Source organism: Patiria miniata, unplaced genomic scaffold (assembly GCF_015706575.1).
Source record: "Patiria miniata isolate m_02_andy unplaced genomic scaffold, ASM1570657v1 HiC_scaffold_16, whole genome shotgun sequence".
NCBI classification, from domain to species: domain Eukaryota; kingdom Metazoa; phylum Echinodermata; class Asteroidea; order Valvatida; family Asterinidae; genus Patiria; species Patiria miniata.
The window spans coordinates 11,272,809-11,293,669 of record NW_024037054.1 but is presented as its reverse complement, the minus strand read 5'-3'; the positions used below and the strand labels follow the sequence as shown (position 1 = coordinate 11,293,669).

General features: G+C 39.9%; 2 protein-coding genes across 3 annotated transcripts; one reads left to right on the top strand and one right to left on the bottom strand.

The window, feature by feature from the left end:
- The first annotated feature begins 588 nt into the window (after positions 1 to 588).
- Positions 589 to 11,035, top strand: LOC119722994 (arginine kinase-like). Of its 2 annotated transcripts, XM_038193443.1 has the most exons (3): positions 635 to 858; positions 5,957 to 6,081; positions 7,997 to 11,035. In XM_038193443.1, the coding sequence occupies exons 2-3, from the start codon at positions 6,078 to 6,080 to the stop codon at positions 9,358 to 9,360; spliced, it is 1,368 nt and encodes a 455-aa protein (XP_038049371.1). In that variant the 5' UTR covers positions 635 to 858; positions 5,957 to 6,077; the 3' UTR covers positions 9,361 to 11,035. The 2 variants fall into 2 exon arrangements, with proteins under 2 accessions (XP_038049370.1, XP_038049371.1); XM_038193442.1 differs by lacking the exon at positions 5,957 to 6,081 and having other exon boundaries at positions 589 to 858.
- On the bottom strand, positions 10,417 to 19,106 carry LOC119722995 (cytochrome P450 2U1-like). The gene is made up of 6 exons (XM_038193444.1): positions 18,532 to 19,106; positions 15,230 to 15,372; positions 14,205 to 14,669; positions 13,647 to 13,828; positions 12,313 to 12,431; positions 10,417 to 11,718 (listed from the first exon to the last, which is right to left on the bottom strand). The coding sequence occupies exons 1-6, from the start codon at positions 18,818 to 18,820 to the stop codon at positions 11,540 to 11,542; spliced, it is 1,377 nt and encodes a 458-aa protein (XP_038049372.1). The 5' UTR covers positions 18,821 to 19,106; the 3' UTR covers positions 10,417 to 11,539.
- Positions 19,107 to 20,861: the final 1,755 nt, after the last annotated feature.

Here is a 20,861-nt window from a genome sequence, read left to right as displayed (position 1 = left end):
AAATTACGGCGTGGGGTTCGGGGCCCGCTTAAGGGCTCCGAAATTTTTTTGGATTCTAGATGCTCTGTGGTGCGATCTGAGGCAATTTCTGACCACTTTAACCAATGTTTTTTTGAGGAAAAGATGGTGGTGTACTCATTGTCTGCCTTTATTGCGATGTCACATAAAAAAAAAAAAATGGTTTCGTTTTTTTTTTGGGGGGGGGGGGGGGGGGGGGGGGGGGCATGGCCCCCTTTGCCCCCCCCCCCCCCCTGGATCCGCCCTTGGTTGTGAAGTAATGATCCTGAAAATTGACGTTAGTCTTCGCACGGCTTGCTCTCTCATCTTTAGCTAAAACGGATCGCTACTCTAGCTAATTGCGTCCACATCACAACTGGGTTCAAACATTCATATTTAAAAAAAGGGAAGAAATCCCTCCAATCATGGAGGTCTAATTCTACCTCCATGCTCCAATCAATCAATCTTTGATAAGTGCTCCAGATGTTGTCCTATAGCAAAGACCGTGGACTATGCACTCTTAGAGTCCAATGCCTAGAAAATGACATGCTGTAATTATTCATACAGCCCATTGCCATGCTGCCATATTAGGACGCCATCACCCGCGTAGCAGACTGCTTAATTATTTATGTCTCGTCACAAGGCCGTCTGACCGTGCGTTATGCGCTATGCACCGTACGCCTAGCCCGAGAGGTCCACTGTTACCTCCGCCAAACCACGGAACAGTCGCGTCAACTGCAGCGGTCGCTTTTCCCTTCAGAACGGCAAGACTATCAGTCATCAGGCGCCCAACGTTAATCTGCACGGGGAAGATAGTGCTTGTGACGTGCTTACTTGCATTAACTTACCGATATCTAACCGGTAAGTCATTGATTATATCATTATATTCTGTTCAAAATATTTGTGTGAAAGGGTCTTCACGAGAAAATTGTACTGTTATTACTGTGTTAGATTATCCTAAATCTGACGTACATGTGATATTGAACCCAAGTGAATTATTTAGCATATTCCAAGCGTATCGTGGTGAGTTTCTTAATGGATTTGGTTGGGAGGCAATTGCTTGTTTAATTGGCCTAGCCATATAAGGCAGGTGTACCCCCATTGGGGATCCGTACATAGTTGACATAGCACCGCTGTCTTCATCGGGCATGCTATGTCATTCACTGCTGCCAGGCATCAATTTGACCCCGGCCTATGTACATGTACGTACATCCTGTCGTATAGCGCAATGGTAATGAATAGATGCACAGTACAGTGTGTGCATGTGTGCAGTGTAGCCCCTGCGCTGATTCAGAAAATCATGAACGACCAATTTTGCTGTTCTAAAAATATAACCTTCGCACATTATTATGGATGATACACAATCTGTGTTCCATGCTCAGGCTAGTATATCACAGAGTTGGTTAAAAAAAAAATGAGTTGTCAATTAATCGCCTCGTGCTCTTTAAAAAGATTTTTTTTATTTTTCAATTTCAATTTTGTTATAATAGAATTATTTCGAATGTTTTGTTTTAACCAACCCCCTACTTTTCCCCTCGATTTTTGGCTTCCGAAGCACTCTGATCAAAGGCTTTCATTTTGCCCACAAATGAACCCGCCCTGCGAGAGCCGAATTATTGTGGGGCCGGCTGCAAATAATTGGAATTTTGTTAAGAAATAATTCAATAAATACACTGTCGATGTGTTTCTCGTTCGATGTCTCGTTCAAAAGCGAATAACTTTTATATTACTTTAGGAAAATATCAATTGAACAAACAAACCAAATTTCCATGGTGAATTAGCTCGAAATAGCACTGGAAAGCATCTTTCATGATATACATGTAAATGGCATTAATACACTGTTGAATATATATTCATGTTGTTTTTACCGTGTTAGGTACATGTACATGTTTCAAAAGTCAAGAGAAAAAAAAACACTCCCAGCCGCGGCTAAATTCAGTTTCCATATTAAATCATGTCGCTAATGGTTTCATACATATTTTGCAAATAATATGAGCTCCTTGTAAAGTATATCTTATAGAACGGTTTACAAGGATTGTCGTTCTAAATCTAACCATGGAGGAAACTTATAGATAAAAATCAGTGTGAAAAACAGTCCCATAGCGTAAAAGATATGCCCTCATTTTTACAAACCCAAATGCAACTTTTCTGTAAAATGAAACGTTATCGTCAGATTGGAAGTAATTCATATTGGTGTTTGCCGTCAACCACTCGACCCTCGGCCAAGTAGCAAGTTTGCATTCAAAGTCATACGATAACAACACACACAAAACCCTACCGCCACTTACGTCACACGCTCATTGCTTAGTTACGAGCAGGCTAGCTTTATTTTTAGTGCGTGACAACAAACAGTAGTTGTGATGTTAAATCTGAATGATCTATGTGGCCTTCGTATGAGAGTTCACTAACATGACTAACATGCGTTTCCTACCAATCTAACTAGACATGCTCAAGAAAAATCACTAAATTTATATGTGAAGACATTCCCCAATTATTGTTTTGTGTCGTGTTCTTTATACACTTATTAATGTTTATAAGAAAATGTTATCCATTATTGTCTTTTTTAAGTTCGGTTGATTTGAGTATTGCTCTTTGCAGTTTTGCATACCACTCTCTAAATTCCAAAGAGTGAAATTAGGGACTGGACGTTTTAGAGTGAAAATCACTCTCATTTTCGATTGAAATAGTCTGAAAAATTAATCACTTCAGTCGAAGTTCGAGTGAAAACTCGATCTTTACGATTGAAGAAATTTCACTCTAAAACGTCAAGGCCCTAGTTTCCGACTGTGGGAGTGAATCTTCACAGGAATGAAGTGAATTTTCACTCCATTAGAGAGCAAGTAACATTGGAGAAATCATACTTTTTTTATTGAAGATTATACTTAAACAGTGTTTGCATTCAGAAAATTAACAAACTGAAATACAACCATGCTTCAATGTGTACACGCGAGTTCATAATAGCACGTTGCGGTGGTCCTTCCACTATTGTGTTAACCTAGCAACCATCGATCACAACCCCCCACTTGCGACGGTGTCAAACAAGGTGTGCAGGGGCAGCGACCTATTGTGCTTTCAGTGCACAATTCATATTCAAATTCAAAATTGTGTGGCTGAAAAGGCAAACTCTGTAGTCTACAACCACGCGGTGCAAACCAGCAAGGCTATTTCATGTGAAGTACAATGGGCATTGCATTTGACTAGAGTATAATGCAATACAGGGCGAGTCAAAAAGAAAGTGAACGAGTTAGAAGGACTATTTAAAAAATAAAATATGTGGCTCGCTCTATTTCATAAAAAAAATAATATAGGAGTAAAGCACTAGTAACTGTGAAAACTTCACTTAATTTGCACACTCTATTCCCAAAATATGACTGTCTTAATAAAAAGATCACAAAATTTAGCCATCCATCGCTGATCATTAGGCCAAAAAAAAGTCTCCGGTTTCTGGTATGGAGCTTGCCCAAAACGTGGTGCGGCGACGCGGCTTTTTTTTTTTTACCTGATTGTTTTGCTTCAAATGTCGGCTGATGACTGCAAATGGTGCCCGACTAAACTTAGTGCAAATATATGGGAGTCCAGAGAGGCCACATAAAGCTTATTGTCGACCATAACCCAATCTAAAAACACGTTAAAATTGTGCAGCAGCAGGATTCCAGTCAAACCAGTGAGTTTGGCGGTTTTGAGACATCATCTTTCATTGAAAAAAAACACTTTTTCATTTTGCCGACGCGCATGGCTACGGCGACGCGCGCACATACCAGAAACCGGAGCCTTTTTTTTGGCCTTAGTTCACCAATACTTCGAATTTTATTGAAGTTTTGTTTTGACATGTTTGAGGGGTTATTTTGTTTCGTGTATGTGTATGTGTGTGTCTGTTTTGTTTTGTTTTGATATAAGGAGCCAAAAAGATGCTAAATGTATCGTACGCCATCGCGAGGCAAAACTCTAAACACAACATGAGACACGGAAGAAAATACTGACATTGGCGGATATCCACCTTCCATCGATCTGTGTTTCTGGTGTTTACTGCTCTGTTTCCCTGATCACAAGTCAATGTCGCTGTCCGCTATTGTTCCCGGCTTAAAGAAGACCAGTCTGGCATCTTCGGATCCATATTCAAATAATGCAGCTTTCAAGTCCCCTGAGTGCTTTAGCCTTTGTTGCGTGAATATAATAGATGGTGTGGATGGGTTTCTCTGGTGTCTTCTTTCTCATCAAGGTGTTTGGTATCTTTTAGTTGCAACTAACTTGAAAATTGACGCCTTGTGCATGGAGACCCTGGTAGAATACGATACAAACGATTGTGTAAAGGTGTCCACAGGGCAATTTCTATGGATAGGTCTCCACAAAGATTTCACGAAGAATGGGTTTTACTCATAAAACTAGGAATTTCCAAGGTATATACTTATCCGACGCAAGGTATTTTACGTATGGGATATTTGGTCAGAATTTCAACTCGGGAATGTAGTTTTGGATAAGTTATATTCACGGAAAAATATTTAATTTTATCACAATCAGGTTTTATTTATATTATTTACAAATATGTGTTATGAAATAAAGACATTTGTTATACCTCTGTCTTGAATACTGTATTTTCATTGGCCTAGAACGATATGTGTTAAGTTTATAAAAAAAGTTATGGCACACTCCATGTGGGTTATCATGTACGTGATGTCCCCTGTGGGACGTCATGTACGTGATATCCCACAGGGAGTGCGCTGAGCAGCGAATCACCATGCAGACGATCAGCTGTTTTAGGCACGCGACATGCATGCGAGTAGACGTTCACTTGATTGCCATGATTGTTGTGTTACATATTATACTGCTGTTTGCTGTCGTGATTTTACATCAAAATCTAATGAATCACAGACGGAGGCACAACTTTCTTATCAATCACCTACAGTCAAAGCACAGCCGTATCAAGACAGTCGCTTGATTTATTGTGACTGAAAGGACAGAATTGGCACACTGAGAATGTATGTTTGCATAGGAGGGTAAAGACTTAAAAAATCCCTTAGATAGTTAACACACTCTGTGATTAAAACTGCAACACTGATATTTATTTTCCTCCGTGGTTGATTTAAACCGCACATTATGCACACATAGGGCAGGGCTGGCTCCGGAGAATATGGTTGTATACAGAACAGTATAAATTGCAATCGACCACACGCAGTTCTCATGATTCATTGCGCTTCAGCGGAAATGCAATAAATTGCCAGTCACCATAGGCCTACGCAACCGGACCTACATTGTATACATGCGTGGTTTTGGCCTGCTATAATGAATAAAAACACTCCTTGCTATCACAAAGCACAAACGACAATATCAATTATGTCAGAATCTTGTCGATAGTATATTCCACACTGTAGGGAATGTACTTCACTTTATTGAAATGTGGTTCCTAGAGCAACCTCATGTTTTACCTGCACAGTAAAAATGAAGGGTGCGCTTAGAGCGAAAATGCTGTGAGAAATATAGCAAGGTTTTTGTTCGTTGTCGATATAACAAATGGGTCACGTGTTCGCAGTTCAAGGCATCCAGCGATGGAATTGTAATTTCAGTGCAGCGATGACCAATTTCAAGTTCAACATCCATACTGCTTTCTTTATATGCATATCGCTTTCTGACATAAATTATGGTGCGCCCTCTGGTCTTGACGATTCAAAACACCCTTATATTAGAACGTTTTAATTTCTGCTGCCCTCACTGATACAGTTTGTATTGGTATTGCTATAAAAAGTTACAACATCCAAGAGGATTTTTGCTACCTTTTAAAATCCAAACATTTCGTGCAACTAAAATTGAAAATATTTCATGGATATGAGAGATCTGGTGCATGGTACATGTAGACCATTTTGTTTGTTTTCCGTTTTTAACATTAGCATGTGTGATTCCTGTTTTCGGTTTCTGCGTTTTAGTTCTCCCCTTTGCAGTTTCTACCACCATTTTATTTTTTTAGAGTTGCATGAACGAGAACATCCAAAAGTCCGCAGTATTGGACAGCGCCCCAAGTTGAGCACGTAATCCCGACCAGAAAGAGGACGCCCCCTGGCGTTTGCTTCAAATTGTACCAATAAACCATGGGTAAAGCATGGAAGAATAGATATATTTATAGCATGATCATCACTAACTCCACCCAAATTCACCCCATTGCATGTGTGATTGTGATAATGGATTAACAGAAGGCAGACACGGTCCGATACGTCCTTTAGTAGTTTTTATTTAAAAAAAAATGAAAAGTCAGCCAGCACTATTCTGTAATAATATACATTGTAATGTTAAATATCGTCGAATTTGAACAGCGCCCCCATTGAAACTATGGTACGAGCCCACTCCCCTCCCCCTATTGATTTTACGAGGCACAGTGTCCGGACAAAAAAAATCTGTCTACATTTCAGCCAAGATTTCCCGATGAATCCCCCCCTGCAAAAATTCCTTGATCCGCCCCTGGAAACCCCCCGAAAACCATTCATTACTACGGTTTACCCGTGACTACACGCAGACATCTCCATTATGATCGTAGCCTACACAAAAAAAAGCCAAAAAGAAAAACAAATTCCCCACTTAACTTACCCACTGTATTTTCAAATGCCATGTAATCGGAAGCGAAAGTATTTTGGGGGCATTAATAATTGTCCCAATCCCAATCAAATTGGGATGGAATAAAGACCCTTTAACCAATACTGGTTTTAAGTATGTCATCATTATCCTGATGAATCGCACTTTGGCTCAAAGGTTTGCTGTGTGGTGTGAAATTAATTAACGACATTAACACATTTAGTACTTAATAAATATTATGTACTTTCATTTTTCTGAATAACAACATTAACACATTCAGTACTTTTTTAATATGTACTTTCATTTTCCTGAATAACATGGTCTGGTTTGTGATACTTATAACGCTTCCCTGCAAGTCATGCATTCAGAAAACAACGTATGCCTTATTTCGAGAACTACTTCAATATACCTGCTTACTAGAGTCTCAGACTCACTCACCCATGAAAAGTTATAACCATCCACCGCACACAATATTCGTCGATGTTATTTTAGTCGAAGTGTTCTCTTTTATACAGAAAAAAAACCACACCTCTTGCCGTCAGGCTATACCTGGTACCCCCCAGTATGCAAATTCCCTTAAACACCAGTGATACACTTCCCCATAATTCACAATTCTGTTAAAAATACCCAGGACCCTCACAGGTGTTCAGGCTGCACAGTAAAATTATGATCAACCTGTCACCTCACATTTTCTTTTCGATTTTTGGTGGGTTGACACTGGACTGAAGACTTTTTGGAGAAATTCTCACCAAGACCACCCCCGAAAACGAACGATGTTTCCCCAACTTGAAAAGTTACCATTTGAAAAAGGATCCCTCCCCAACATGGCTAAATAGCGCCACTTTCGGACCCAATTGCATCCAAAACTTAATGCTCAGAATTGGCAACCCAAGTCCAGGCCAGAGGTGGAGTGCCACATGTCTTCAGTTTCCCAATCCATGACTCTCATAACTCTCTAATAAAAATAATTTGAGTGTATAACTTTGATTCATGAGCTCGATGGACGGATGTTTTGCCTATTTACATGGGGTGTACCCTAAACCTGAAAGATTGCTGTTTTTCCCCAAATTTGCATCAAAAAAAGAAAGAAAAGAAAACAAATACATGAGGCTGATATCTGGCCTGAGCATGGGCAGCTTTTATGCGCATTCCCGGCTGTACATCAGCGCCCTCGTGGCCTTGAGTTCCAGCCCCTTCAAACCCCCCAATCACGCTACCCCTATGAAAAGCGCCACCTGGAGGTGATTTAGACCACATAAACTGTACGACCTGTGGATCGCACCAGAGTTCAAACGTATGCTTCAAAATAATAGCATACATGATGTGCTGTCAATAATACTCGCGCGTGAACATCGTTTAAGCAAGCTGCATCGATTTCTGCGCAGAAAGTATTCACCGGTTGTATTTATTGTCATCCTCAATTGGTTTTCTCTCCATGCAGGTGGCTGTAATTCTACCGAAACCACCCCAAACAACCCATCATCAGAACCATCTCCGAAGGCTTCTCAATCACAGAGCGACATGGCATCCTCCGAATATGTTACACAGTCTATGGCGGCCAAGGATCCTAAGCATGACCCCTTCTTTGACCTGATCATGGACGATGACCTGGCCAAGAATCAGTGGCCCAAGCAACTGACCAGCCATCAAGAAGAAGGCAAGAAAGGCAAGGATGTCTCCCTGATGGGTAAGGTTATGACCCCAGAGCTCTTCAACAAGCTCAAGGACATCAAGACCAAGACGGCAGGATGGACCATCGCTAGGGCCATGAACACTGGTACTTGCTACCAATCCTCCTTCGTGGGATGCCACGCCGGGGATCCAGAGTCTTATGAAATCTTCAAGGAGCTGTTTCATCCGGTCATCGAGAAGTACCACGTGGGGTACAAGCTGGATGGATCCATGAAGCACATCACCGACATGGATCCAGACAAGCTGACCGTAGCTCTCAAAGACGAAGCCAAGGCGAAGGTTTTCTCCAGCCGTATCCGTGTAGCTAGGAACCTCAACTTCTTCCCACTCAACCCAGGAGGCACGGTGGAAACCAGGAATCAGATTGCAGATCTCATGTCCAAGGTCTTCGACTCCTTCAAGGACTCCGACACCTACTCTGACCTGGCCGGTACCTTCCACCGCCACACTGAGATGACGCCTGAGGAGACCCAGGAGCTCGTTGACGGTCACTTCCTCTTCCGTGGCAAAGATAAGATGCAGGCTGCGTCCGGTTACCATCGCTTCTGGCCCAAGGGAAGAGGCATCTTCCTCAACAAGAGCAAGACCTTCGTCGTCTGGGTGAACGAAGGTGACCACCTCCGCATCATCTCCATGGAGCAAGGAGGTGACATCAAGAGCGTCTTTACGCGTCTCTCGCGCGCCATTAAGGCCATGGAAGAAGGCGTGAAGAAGGTCACAGGCCGCGAGAGCGTCTTTGCCAGTGATCCCGCACTGGGCGTTATCACCTGCTGTCCATCCAACTTGGGTACAGCTATGCGTGGCAGCGTCCACATCGGAGTCCCAACCATTGCTTCAGCTCTTGGTCTTGCAGAGATTGACAAGATGGCCCGTACCATCAACTGCCAGGCCCGGGGTAGCAGTGGGGAGCACTCCGCCATTGTTGACAGGGTCGACATCTCCAACTGGAGACGTCTTGGCTTCACCGAGTACTCCTTGGTCCAGGATCTGATCAGAGGAGCCAACCTACTGTCGGCTCTAGAAGATAAATTCGTCAGTAAGGAGGCGGATGCATCTAATGTTGACCAGGTTCTTGCTCAACTTATGTCTGACGTCACTATCGCTGGAAAGTAATTAAATCAACCCAATCGTGTTTTTCTTTTCAGATCTAAACTAGAGACATTACTTATTAATGGTTTGGGGTAGGGCACCAAGATGGATCACATTTTAAAGAAAAAATCGGAGGCACTGCAGTAGACATGTTAAGACAAATTTTATTGTTTTGTCACAGAGTCTTTCGTTTCTCTTCAATGTTAAGTACATTGTACATGTATAATGCTTTGCTTTATTTATCGCCCTTGTCTTTTTTTGGCTGAAACAGAAATAAGGATTGAAATATAATGTATCGTTTAATCCACTTTTTTCCTAAGACGTTTATTTGTGTATTTTGTTTGAATATTTCCGTTTAATGTCAGGTTAGATTTCCAAAAAAAAATCTGGCTAGGAGAACTAGCCGTATGTTTCTAATCTTATTTGTCACTTTTCCCCCGTTGACTTGTATTGGGTTAGGCCGGTATGAGGGGTCAGGTCAGGTACACCAGCTTATGTTCACGTGATAATCCCAAATGCTGATTATAAACTAAGAATCCCCCTGAAACTTGTCAATCAAGTTTTCTGAATGTAAAAGTGGAGCATTCCACTATAAACACCAAACAACTGATCATATATCGCGAATCATTTCATTTTCGAGTATTATTAAATATTGAAATACATGTACACTTGTACATACACTATTTGTTTTACTAGAACCCTTATCATTTCTGTGATCTTCAAAAATATTCAAATTTAGCTCCTTTCGTTCCGCTGTTCCCATAAACAGGTAGATCTTAGGCTGTGGTTTTAGCTACAATAATACCTCGTTTGTAATACATGCGCTCATTAAATGCTATGAAATGAGTCGGTCTGTTACAATATTCTTGTAATCATATTTGAGAGAGTAACTCAACGTTTGCAGTGAGAATGTCATATGTAAATCTTCTATGTGTAAGACAAAAGTACACTTGTGGGCTAAAACAAAGTCAAGTTTATTATAAAAAAAGTAGATAATTTAGATGAAAATTACTATTTCTGTATGCATAAACGTTCAATTGGCACTTAACATTATGCAACTTTCAATTTTGACGAAAATGCTTTTTTTGTGATTTAATAAACGAGGCAAATTACTTAATAAGGATGATGGGATATTAATAAGGGTGTTTGGATATTACCGAATCTATTCTCATTTTGCGGTGTGATTGAAGTGAATTTTAGTTTTACAAAAATGTTGAAAATATATACATTCATATTAAGAAACACAAATATAATGGTGAGACATGTAATGTAGATTAAAACATTATCCTTCGATATGTGTACACCACTCATAAAATTGCAAATAATGGAGACATTACTACACTTATTTCATTTTGTCTCAAAAAATACTTCGCACTCAGGTTCGTGCCAAATGTAAACTGGGTTATGAACAGAATATATTTCAAAATAAAATTGTCATTCTTACCAGTATCCGGAATAACAAAAGAAATTGCAAGCATCTGTTCGAAATAAAAAAAAATTATGCAATTGGTGAAAATATTCAAATTTCGCAAAGAGGGCAATAACAACTTGCAAACAGTCTAGTTATATATAGGATTGTTTAGGGGATTTTGTATCTATTTTATATGTCTATGTAATTCGAGGTATAGCAGGGGTGAGATTTTTCCATTAATTTTGTTATTTAAATGGTATGATGAAATTAAATAAATTGCAAAAATGATGAAGACTTGCATAAAGTATGTGTCTTATTTTGTGTGCTCAAGTATACTGCTTTCATCCCTATCCCATGGAAAAAAAAAGAAGAAATGGTGGAACTAAAGTTTATTTCCAAAATAATGCTCATTACTTGCCTATGTTACTTTCTTATAATCATTATACACTGTGCATATACACATATACCTTACATATCTACGCCCATTCACCGTAAATAGTTGGCCTTCATTAGTTAAATTATTCATCGAACAAATCGTTCAAATCCATATTGAATTGCAAATATGCCACCTATTGTTCTTACAAAGTTCGAAATATAGCACAAAAATAAAGTCATGTCACTCATTCATAAAATAATTTATTTACAATGTATAACAAAATTAAGGCAGTTTAATGACTAACGAATTTTCTTACCGAATAATTATTAATGGGAGTTATATGTTGTTCATTAAACGACCTTCCCAAACATTCACAATGATTGCAGAAAGCCCCCCCCCCCCTTTATTCCCTTTGTCTATCGCGGCATAAATCGGACTTTGAAAGGCTTAGGATTTCTGGTGAAATCCAGGACCCCCTCCGAGGTGGGCGGGGCCTCACCAGGGGGCGTTTCCACCCGGAAGTGTGTCATGAGAGATGTGAAGAATATGAAAAGTTCCATCTTGCCAAGGGATTCGCCCATGCATCCCCGACGTCCTGCAACCAAAAATGAAACAGTTAATCAATCCAATCAATCAATTCGATCATGGCAATCAAAACAGTTCATTTAGTGCAATCACTTCAAACATTCAATCAGTGCAACCAAATCAATCAATTAAATCTTTTTAATCCAATCAATGTAATCAATTGAATCAATTCACTCCAATCACTTCAATCATTAAATTCAATCAATCAATCTAATCAATATAATCAGTATATAATCAATTTAATCAATACAATCGATTCAATCAATGCAATAAATTCAATCAGTTTAATCAATTCAATCAGTTCAATCAAATCAATCAGTTCAATCAGGTCAATCAGTTCAATCAGGTCAAAGCAATTCAATCAATTAGATCGATTCAGTGCAATCTAATCAACCACATCGATTTAATTAATTCAATCAGTTTAGTGCAATCAAAATCAATCAATCAATTCAGTGTAATCAAATCATCCAATTCAATCCGTGCAATCAGATTAATCAATTCAATCGATTCAATCAGTGCAATCAGATCAGTCAAATCAGTTTAATCACAATCCGAGACCAGTCAGCCTTGTTGATCTTTCTGTTTGGATCACAAAATTTCTCACCAGCAGAGAAAGGGATGAAACCTTCGTGACGAACCAGTTCCGTGCCATCCTCGTTCAAGAACCTTCCCGGGTTAAATGTCTCGGGGTCCTTCCATACCTTGGGATCGTGGTGGACTGACCTTCAAAGCAAGACATTTAAATATGTACATGCGAGGAAATCAAGTGGATTGGTAATCCTTACTTTTAGGACACCTCTATTTTGTACGAGTTCTGTTCAAAACTGACTTTTGCAGATGACTGTCCAGTACCAAAGTGACTTTTGCAGGCTAAAGAAGTCTTTTTTTCTTCAAACAAACTCATGTTAGTTATAATTTTGAAAGCACTTTCAAAGAAAATGTGACTTTCCTACCTTTTTTTGCAGTTCGCCATCTTGCTTTTTAAATTTATTTTCTGTTTGTCATCGTCGTCTTTAACCCCTCATAAATCAAAACCCTGCCCTCTTTCTACAAAATCAAACCTGCTGATATTCAAGAGGTGTCATTGCTAAATGCCAAATGTTCAAATGTGTCAATAAATATCAGAATGTCACTTTTGAGTGTCATTTAGTCAGCTGTTTTGGTGAGTCTTTTAACCTTATATAGGAAAGGGGTCCTAAAAGTAAGGATTACCAGTGGATTTTTAATGAGATTTTATAGGGAACAGTCTTTGTGCTGGATGTTTATTTTCAAATAGAGAACATTATACGAGTGGAAATTCACTCCATCCTGCTGATTTAGGGACAAGACTTATTGAAATCATTTCATTTCATGTTTTCGTTTTTCATTTGGTAACATTTTATTTCTCTCCATGGTAAATCAAACAGATATTAAAGAATAATGATAAGAAATCAAAAAGAGAAGGTAAAACCTAAAAAGCAAAATCTTGTGTAAGGCATGACATCCATAACAAACACATAATAAAATACAAAAACAAGCAAACATTTAGAAACATAGTTATACAGTGTTCAATCGAATAGATCGAGTCTGCACTCCAGTGCCCACTTGAATAATTCTTTTTCAAGGAACTAAAATCTGTTTTGTTTTTAGTGATGTGCACTCTCAATCGTCTGGTCCCTAGTTTTCACTCATTGGAAAACGATGATTTGTATGTGTGTTCGGTGCAGGATGTGGTTGTGAACTTACATAAGTTGGTCATAGTACAATTTTCACTAGGGTCAGCAGATTTCCTCATTTTTCATTTCCATACGTGCCACGTAAACAAAAAACCACAAAATCACGACTAGGCCTACACGCACAGCTTCAAGCAGTATGGAATTTCCTCTTTTTTAAAATTCCAGTCAGTTTAGTTCGCAATTCATACAGATTCAATGCCCTTTTCCTCGGCAAAATACATACCAAATGTTCACCCACACCTCGGTTCCCTTGGGGATCTTATAATCAAAGATGGTGGAGTCTGTGTATGCTGCCCTGACGACCATGTACGATAGACTGGCGGCTCTCTGGATCTCCATCAAGGTAGCCTGACTATAAGGCAGCGAATTCCGATCCTCCCATTTGATATTACGTTCCCCTATCACCTATACATGTATAAAGAAAAGAAATGTATAAAAAAAGATCGTGATAACCTAAAGAATTAGAGAATTTAGTTTAAAGTCGCAAAATAATAGTTGTTTATTTTCAAAGACAGCTACTTCGACTCTGAAAAATAAACGCAGTTATAGTTTTGGGAAAATCATATTTGTGGCCTAAATTTATAGCTAACAATAAATTTCTGAACTCTTTTATCTAATATTTCTTTCTTTTTTTTACCAGACGCATTTCAAACCTTTCGAAGATTATTTTTTTCAATACAAGGTTTGATCTTTACTCAGTGAACACCGCTCACGTGACTGATTCGACCAATAGAAATGGGTGAACTGTCTTAAGTATTTATGAATGACCCATTATACTCACAGTTTGGATTTCTTCGTGCACTTTGTCTTGGATGTCTGGATATCGACTCATGTACAGTAGCGTCCACAGTAGAGTGAATGACACAGACTCGATCCCAGCACCGATCAAATCCACCAAGACGTAGGCGAGCTCATCGTGTGTAAACGCCGCCGGGTCCTCGTCAATCTTGGCCAAGTAAGCGTCGATGAAATCGCGCGCTTCCTCGCCGGCCACGCGGGATTCCGCGTGACTCTGGATCTGTCCCGTGACAAATTTCTCTAAACCTCGGGACGCTTGGGCCATGTCTTTCCCCGTGGACCAACGGGAGCTGCCGTAGTCGACCATGAGGGTACGGGAGCAGTCCAGCAGCCGTTGGAACTCCGGGTCGTCGTGAGAGTAGTGGACGCCGAAGGTTATCGAGAAGAGAATGTTAGCGGTGTGGGCTCCCAGGAGGTCCCGGGGGTACAGAGGCTTGTCCCCTTGGTCCTAGAAGGAAGAATCGGTGGGGGAGGGGAGAGGGGATCTTATAAGTTTGGTTCGATTTCTGCTTTACTAGGTGGATTGGATTTTATGTAAACAGCAAATTTAATAAATTCAATACATCAAATGTCCACAATGAAAAACCCAACTGAAAATACTCTGCAGTTTTGACGCAAAGTGTTGTTCTAGAAGGCGTTCAACTTTAGAAATCAAGTGGATTTTTAATAAGATTTTATAGGGAACAGTCTTTGTGCTGGATGTTTATTTTCAAATAGAGAACATTAAACGAGTGGAAATTCACTCCATCCTGCTGATTTAGGGACAAGACTTATTGAAATCATTTCATTTCATGTTTTCGTTTTTAATTTGGTAACATTTAATTTCTCTCCATGGTAAATCAAAACAGATATTAAAGAATACTGATAAGAAAATCAAGTCAAAAAGAGAAGGCAAAACCTAAAAAGCAAAATCTTGTGTGTACACGAGTGTTACTTCGTGGTGTCTGTGACGTCATGATTAATCCGACGAAAAATTAATATTAATTTTGTGAATTGTTCCCACCTTACCTGTAGTTTCTTCATGAGGTCCATGACTTCTTGTATGATGGCGCCCTCCAGGCTTACTTTGCCAAAGCCAAAGCTGCGCAGTGTCGTGTGCGCAAAACTTCGTTGGCACTTCCACTGGTCATTACATGGAGCGTCAAAAATCCCTGAAATACATCAAACTATGTTTATTAATTGTTTTTTATTAAGAACTAATACCCTCAACTAAAAACAATTTGGCGGGAAACTATTTGTTTCCATTTTCAATTAAAGGTCTCCCTATACGAGGGGGAGGGGCACAGTACATCGGTGTGTTTATAGCTGAAATCCAAATGTGGGCGAGGAGTTAATTTTCGTTGGGTTTTTTTTTCAAAACGTGAGGGCAAAAAAATCCACTGCCCATTGATTCCGCTGTCTCACACTGCAATCTATACAATGGTTCGGGGCGCTGAACCAAAACGCAACATTCGAGCAGGGAAAATAAGCTTTTAAAAAATTCTGGGATTGTTTTTAGGCTTTTTTTTTTACAACGAACATAACATAGCGCCGGTAGAAATTCCAATATCCCACAGACCCTTAACTTTCTGTCTTTGGGTAAGTCCAAGAAAAGGTCCCCTTTTGTCACAAGCATAACACCTTGTTTTCATTAATTACATAATCATTGCAAAGACTATAAAAAAAAAAAGTCGGGTAGGTGTTCTCGTTGCAAATGTCAAACACAACAGTACAAACACTGAAATCCATGAATACGTATGGGGCATAGCGTGTTCGAATTCTTGGACTTGCCCCTTTCTTGACTGATCGAAATATGTTCCTTCTATAATTAACATTCCTATACTTCAACCATCCCACACTGTAAAAAATAAACATGAGTATTCTTTGTTCTCATCATTTTCTCTCCAGAACAAAACCCCAGTAAATAAGAAGTGCAATCATTATTATTCTAGACGAGAATTTCCTCCGTGCCTGCTGAGTGACATGTTGAGCAGTCCCCTGATCTATTCGCCTTCCCTGGGCGGATGACGTCAGAGGATGCGACTCAGGGACGTCTTAAGCAAAACCTCATCATCATCATGAATGCATCACTCTTGAGACGTCGTCTAATGTATAAAATACCCTATTATTTTGAAACAGCTGATTGAAGTTAGTCAAAATATATCTGCTGGGCCATATATTCTCGTATGTGATTTTGGGGTTGATCTTTCCAATCTTCATCATAAAGTAATAGCTCATCATCCTGGGGTTTGGTCAGTATCATATCAGGGCACAAATGATTATAGTGCGCATGCGCAAGGTATACCGCCCCTAGAGTGGTAACAAGCATTTTGATGGACATTTTGGAGAAAAAAAGGTGATAACACCCAAAAAGCTGCCACCCCTGCAATGCTATCACATATTTTCCTACTCTGGAGGTGTATACCTTGCCAAAAATCGCTATGACGATTATTCCCCTCATTTGATACCGGTAGCCAAAATATTGGACCGAGGCTGATGGCCTGTTAATTAAATGTTGAATAAACACATCGTCCCTCGTTCTCTCTCGCCGAAGCTGACAAAAACATAACAAACAATGGATGACTTGCGCAAGTCTAGGTTCATTATTCCACAGTCGGTTTCGCTTCCTGGTTTTACTCAATTAGCAGTCATCATTTCTCGTATGTAATGCAAACAACATGCAGACTCATGTTCAGGAAACAGTATTGTGCAAACACTTGTGCAAATTCATTGCCGCATATCGGCAAAATTCATGAAGGCCATGCATGCATGGTAGGCCTATAGACCTACACTTGAGTTTATGAATAGGCCTATGATAAAGACAGGTGATATATGCCTAATTAAAAATACATACGGTGTTATTAATAAATAAACAGCTGTCATTTCTGTCAATTAATCGGACAATGAATTTCATTACATTACAGAAACATTACAGAATTGCATTACAGAAACAATCTGGTGCGACTTTTAACATGAACTTCTGAACATAACACATCTGATCACCCAGACATATCGACCGACGGACATCCCGTTGCCTAGCAACAGACCAGTGACGTCACATAGGAGCCTTGCAATCACCCCATGAGTATGGGGGGAATGCTTAAAACAACCCAGCACTTCTTATTTCCAGCGTCCATTGATATTAAGTGATAAGGTTCGTTAATATGACGAAAGGATGGTCAATGCATGCGGCAGACTGAACTATTCAGCTCTATACCAGTGAAATTAATTATAGACTTATTTTATAATTATATCGTTTTCTTTCTTGTAATCTCAGTAAATTTTGCACTTAATTTCTTTCAGATTTCACATTTTTATCAAAGAAACAATTAGAACAGGAAATGACTTTAGGTGCACAAAAACGGAATCAATATTATTACTAGGTCGGAAAATCAAACTCCATTCCGATTTTCTTTTTTGAATTTTTAATTCATCTGTCCTGTGCTCTTAATCTTATATTTAGTTATTTTTTTTATTTAAAAGAAGGTATTCGCATATTAGTCAGCGTACAAACATTTTAGCACGTTGTTGCACTGTTTATATAATGAATACACTGTCATATCATGTACCGTTTTGTATGGTTTTGCATACATGTAGATACATGTACATGTAGATACATGTAGTACATGTACATGTACTTCTGACAAAATCCGACAATAGAGGGCGCTAATGGAAAGCCGTGGCGACAATCTGGCCGCCTGCAAAAAAAAATGGTCTGCTGTTTCGGAAGACTGTAAAATAAGATTGTAAACCTAGCATCATGGTTAAAATACTATATACAACACCCACAGCTATGAACAACTCCTTTTAAACGTTAGTGCAAATTCAAGGATTATATGTCTTGAAGCCTATTAACCTCAGACAGTAAAATAGGCACAATATAGGGTTAACTAGGGTTAAGCTGCTATAGACCTTTATCATGCGGCCACCATTTCAGTCATGTTCCCTGTATCCAATAACAGTACTGAATGATAATATTTTTGTGCAAAAAGGAACCAGACTATTTTCCTTCCAGCCTCGCTTTGGTAACGTTGATTTGAATGGGAAAAAAATTGAGATGATGGCTTCAACATGATAATGGTCTATAGGGGGCATCTGCCTGGGGTGGCAAACGTGTTTTCAAGGGAGACGTACATTGAGGGCAATGTATATATTGTTTGTGTACAATTCAAGATTTCAAATGGGGGCACCCGGGGAGCACGGACCGAAAGTAGACAAATAATTTCTATCCATCAATATCTTAGCTTTCAATTCCATATGCCTATACACCATGCCATAACCCTCTTACCCTTTTATTCAAAATGTCTATGTTTTTAAACGTTTGTATGCACCTTTGTACTCAGGATTGTAGCGATTGGCAGACGGGTACCGAGGCTTGTCACAGAAGTCCAGCCCCTTCTTGACCAGCACCTCTCGAGCTGCCTCCCAACCGGTGACGAACACCACCCACCGGCCTTCCGTCTTGATGCTGAACACGCTCCCGTACGCGTACTCCCTGCCCAACTCCGACCACTTGGCCAGGAAAGCGTCGTTGGTTCCGAAGTCCACCATGCTACCGAGCAGAGGCAGCGTCTTTGGGCCGGGTGGGAAGCCGTCCTTCCCCGGCTTTGGTTTCCCCATGATCCGCTGAAAAAACACACACACTGGACAACCGAAGCTACTGGTGGTTGTGAACCGTCGTAAACGTTTATTGGTCAGAGAGTATACCCCTCCAGTATATTCTCAACCTTGCCTTTTGTGGTGCACTGTTGTTGCTGTGAACCTCTAAATAACCCAGCATTTTAGTTGTTCACGGATCGTTTTTCACACGTATCGACGACAAATATTGTACATGTACATGACAATGACAGCCGTGAACTTTAGCCACTGCGTTTCATTATTGTGCACTCGTGCTGGAAAGAACACATCATCGTGGTATTGTGCCTGTACAACAATACTGTGGGCTTTTTTCAAAACCTTGGCTTCGTTCCGGATGCGGTTTCCAAATAGCCAAGGCCCAGTGGACGCTCAGGTTCAGTAGACCTTTATCATGCTGCCACCATTCAAGTTCAGTCTTGTTCCCTGCAATCAATAACAGTACCGAATGATAATGTTTTTGGTGCAAAAAGGACCCAGACTATTTTTTTCCTTCCAGCCTCGCTTTGGTTACGTTGATTTGAATGGGAAAAAATCAAGATGGTCGCAACATGATAATGGTCAATTATGGGATCCGTGTTTTGCTCCAAAAATAAAATCCTTTAGTATGAGGGTGCAGGCCAGGATTTTTAGTCAATTTATTTTCTCTTACAAAATTACTTGTGGCCCTTGTACTTCAGGGATTGTAAAAAGAAAAAAAATTAGGGTCCCAGGCACCTTGAAGGCGGTGGGCTTGCCCAGGGGCGTAAATCCCCCACTTTTTGACCGTGGGGGGGGGGGGGGGGGGCTATTGGATCATCCCCGGCCACTTTTCCGTAGTGAGAAACAAAAAAAGGCGGATTCGAGGTATATTTCGAACGTTCCAATAACCAAAATGTGCAATAGCACTGAAACAAAAAATAGGAAAAGGTACAAAAGCTTTAAATGTACCATTATAATATAAGGTCAAGACGCGTAACATTCATAAGATGTGAAACTGTATAATGAACAGCGCCCCTAGTGTAATTTGGTGTCCAGCAAGCTCCTCCAATCCCCCCCCCCCCTGACTTTCGAATGTCCATGGTCGGGCAATTTTGGGATCAAGGTCATCCCCCAATCCCCCACTCCCCTTGATTGTACACAATAAACCATCTAATCGCGTGAACATGGGATAACATTTGAATCGTTTATATTTCCTCACGTTTTGAAGAGTTTGCTTGTTCGGTAAAGCTTCAATTTTTGTCATGAACTGATGAACTTGATTAACACAAGTACAACATGGTACCATTTTATTCGTGCGAACACGAGATAACAATTGTGAATCTTTTCAATTGAACCATATCATGAACACAAAGGCAGACACACTCCTGTAGGAAAAGGTTACAATTGACGTAAAAGGAGAGATAGCAAGGTCGAACAGGTTAATCCAAAGTTTAATTGATTCTGTAAATATTTCTTCAAACTTCCAAAAACGAACACGAAAAACGACCTTTGAGTTGTATCAAGCTTTATAAAGGCGCAGTTTTTCCGTTTTTAGTTTTGGACTATCATAGTGTTCCTGTTGCAAAGTGGTGCTAGGCCTTCGAAGTAAAACCCGGAAAAAGGTAAGATCATGTTTCTACGTACCGTATTATTTTGAACTAATGTTGCAGCCCAGTTGTTTAGTTCCTTATTGACAGAACCCCAAAGCGTGCTGCAAATCAGCCCTGGATTCATATTGTTACCTATTGCTGATTGATATTGACACGATTTTGATAATTATTCAAAAGGTTTTTGAGTGGTTATCTCACCTCAGTGTGCACATGTTCTCTCGCAGTGAGTTAATTATGAGATATTCTCTCAGTTATTTCCCCTTCGTATAGGCCTTACGCGTTAAGGCGGAGTTAGAGGGTAATGGTTTTGTATCGCCTGGATAGGCATGAGTGAAACTTTTGTGTATTCATTGTAATTAAATTAAGATAAAGAAGTTAAGAACACCCTCTAAGATACCTGACGCGCATTACATCTATTAACTGTTACCTTTTGGAAATATCTGTATTATGCTATC

Coding starts and splice junctions, on each gene's coding strand:
- LOC119722994 (XM_038193442.1), top strand. CDS start 666: ATGCACCGTACGCCTAGCCCGAGAGGTCCACTGTTACCTCCGCCAAAC. Junction 859..7,996: donor AACTTACCGATATCTAACCG/GTAAGTCATTGA, acceptor CTCTCCATGCAG/GTGGCTGTAATTCTACCGAA.
- LOC119722995 (XM_038193444.1), bottom strand. CDS start 18,820: ATGGGGAAACCAAAGCCGGGGAAGGACGGCTTCCCACCCGGCCCAAAG. Junction 15,373..18,531: donor CTACAATCCTGAGTACAAAG/GTGCATACAAAC, acceptor GATGTATTTCAG/GGATTTTTGACGCTCCATGT. Junction 12,432..13,646: donor GAGGTGTGGGTGAACATTTG/GTATGTATTTTG, acceptor CTTGCTTTGAAG/GTCAGTCCACCACGATCCCA.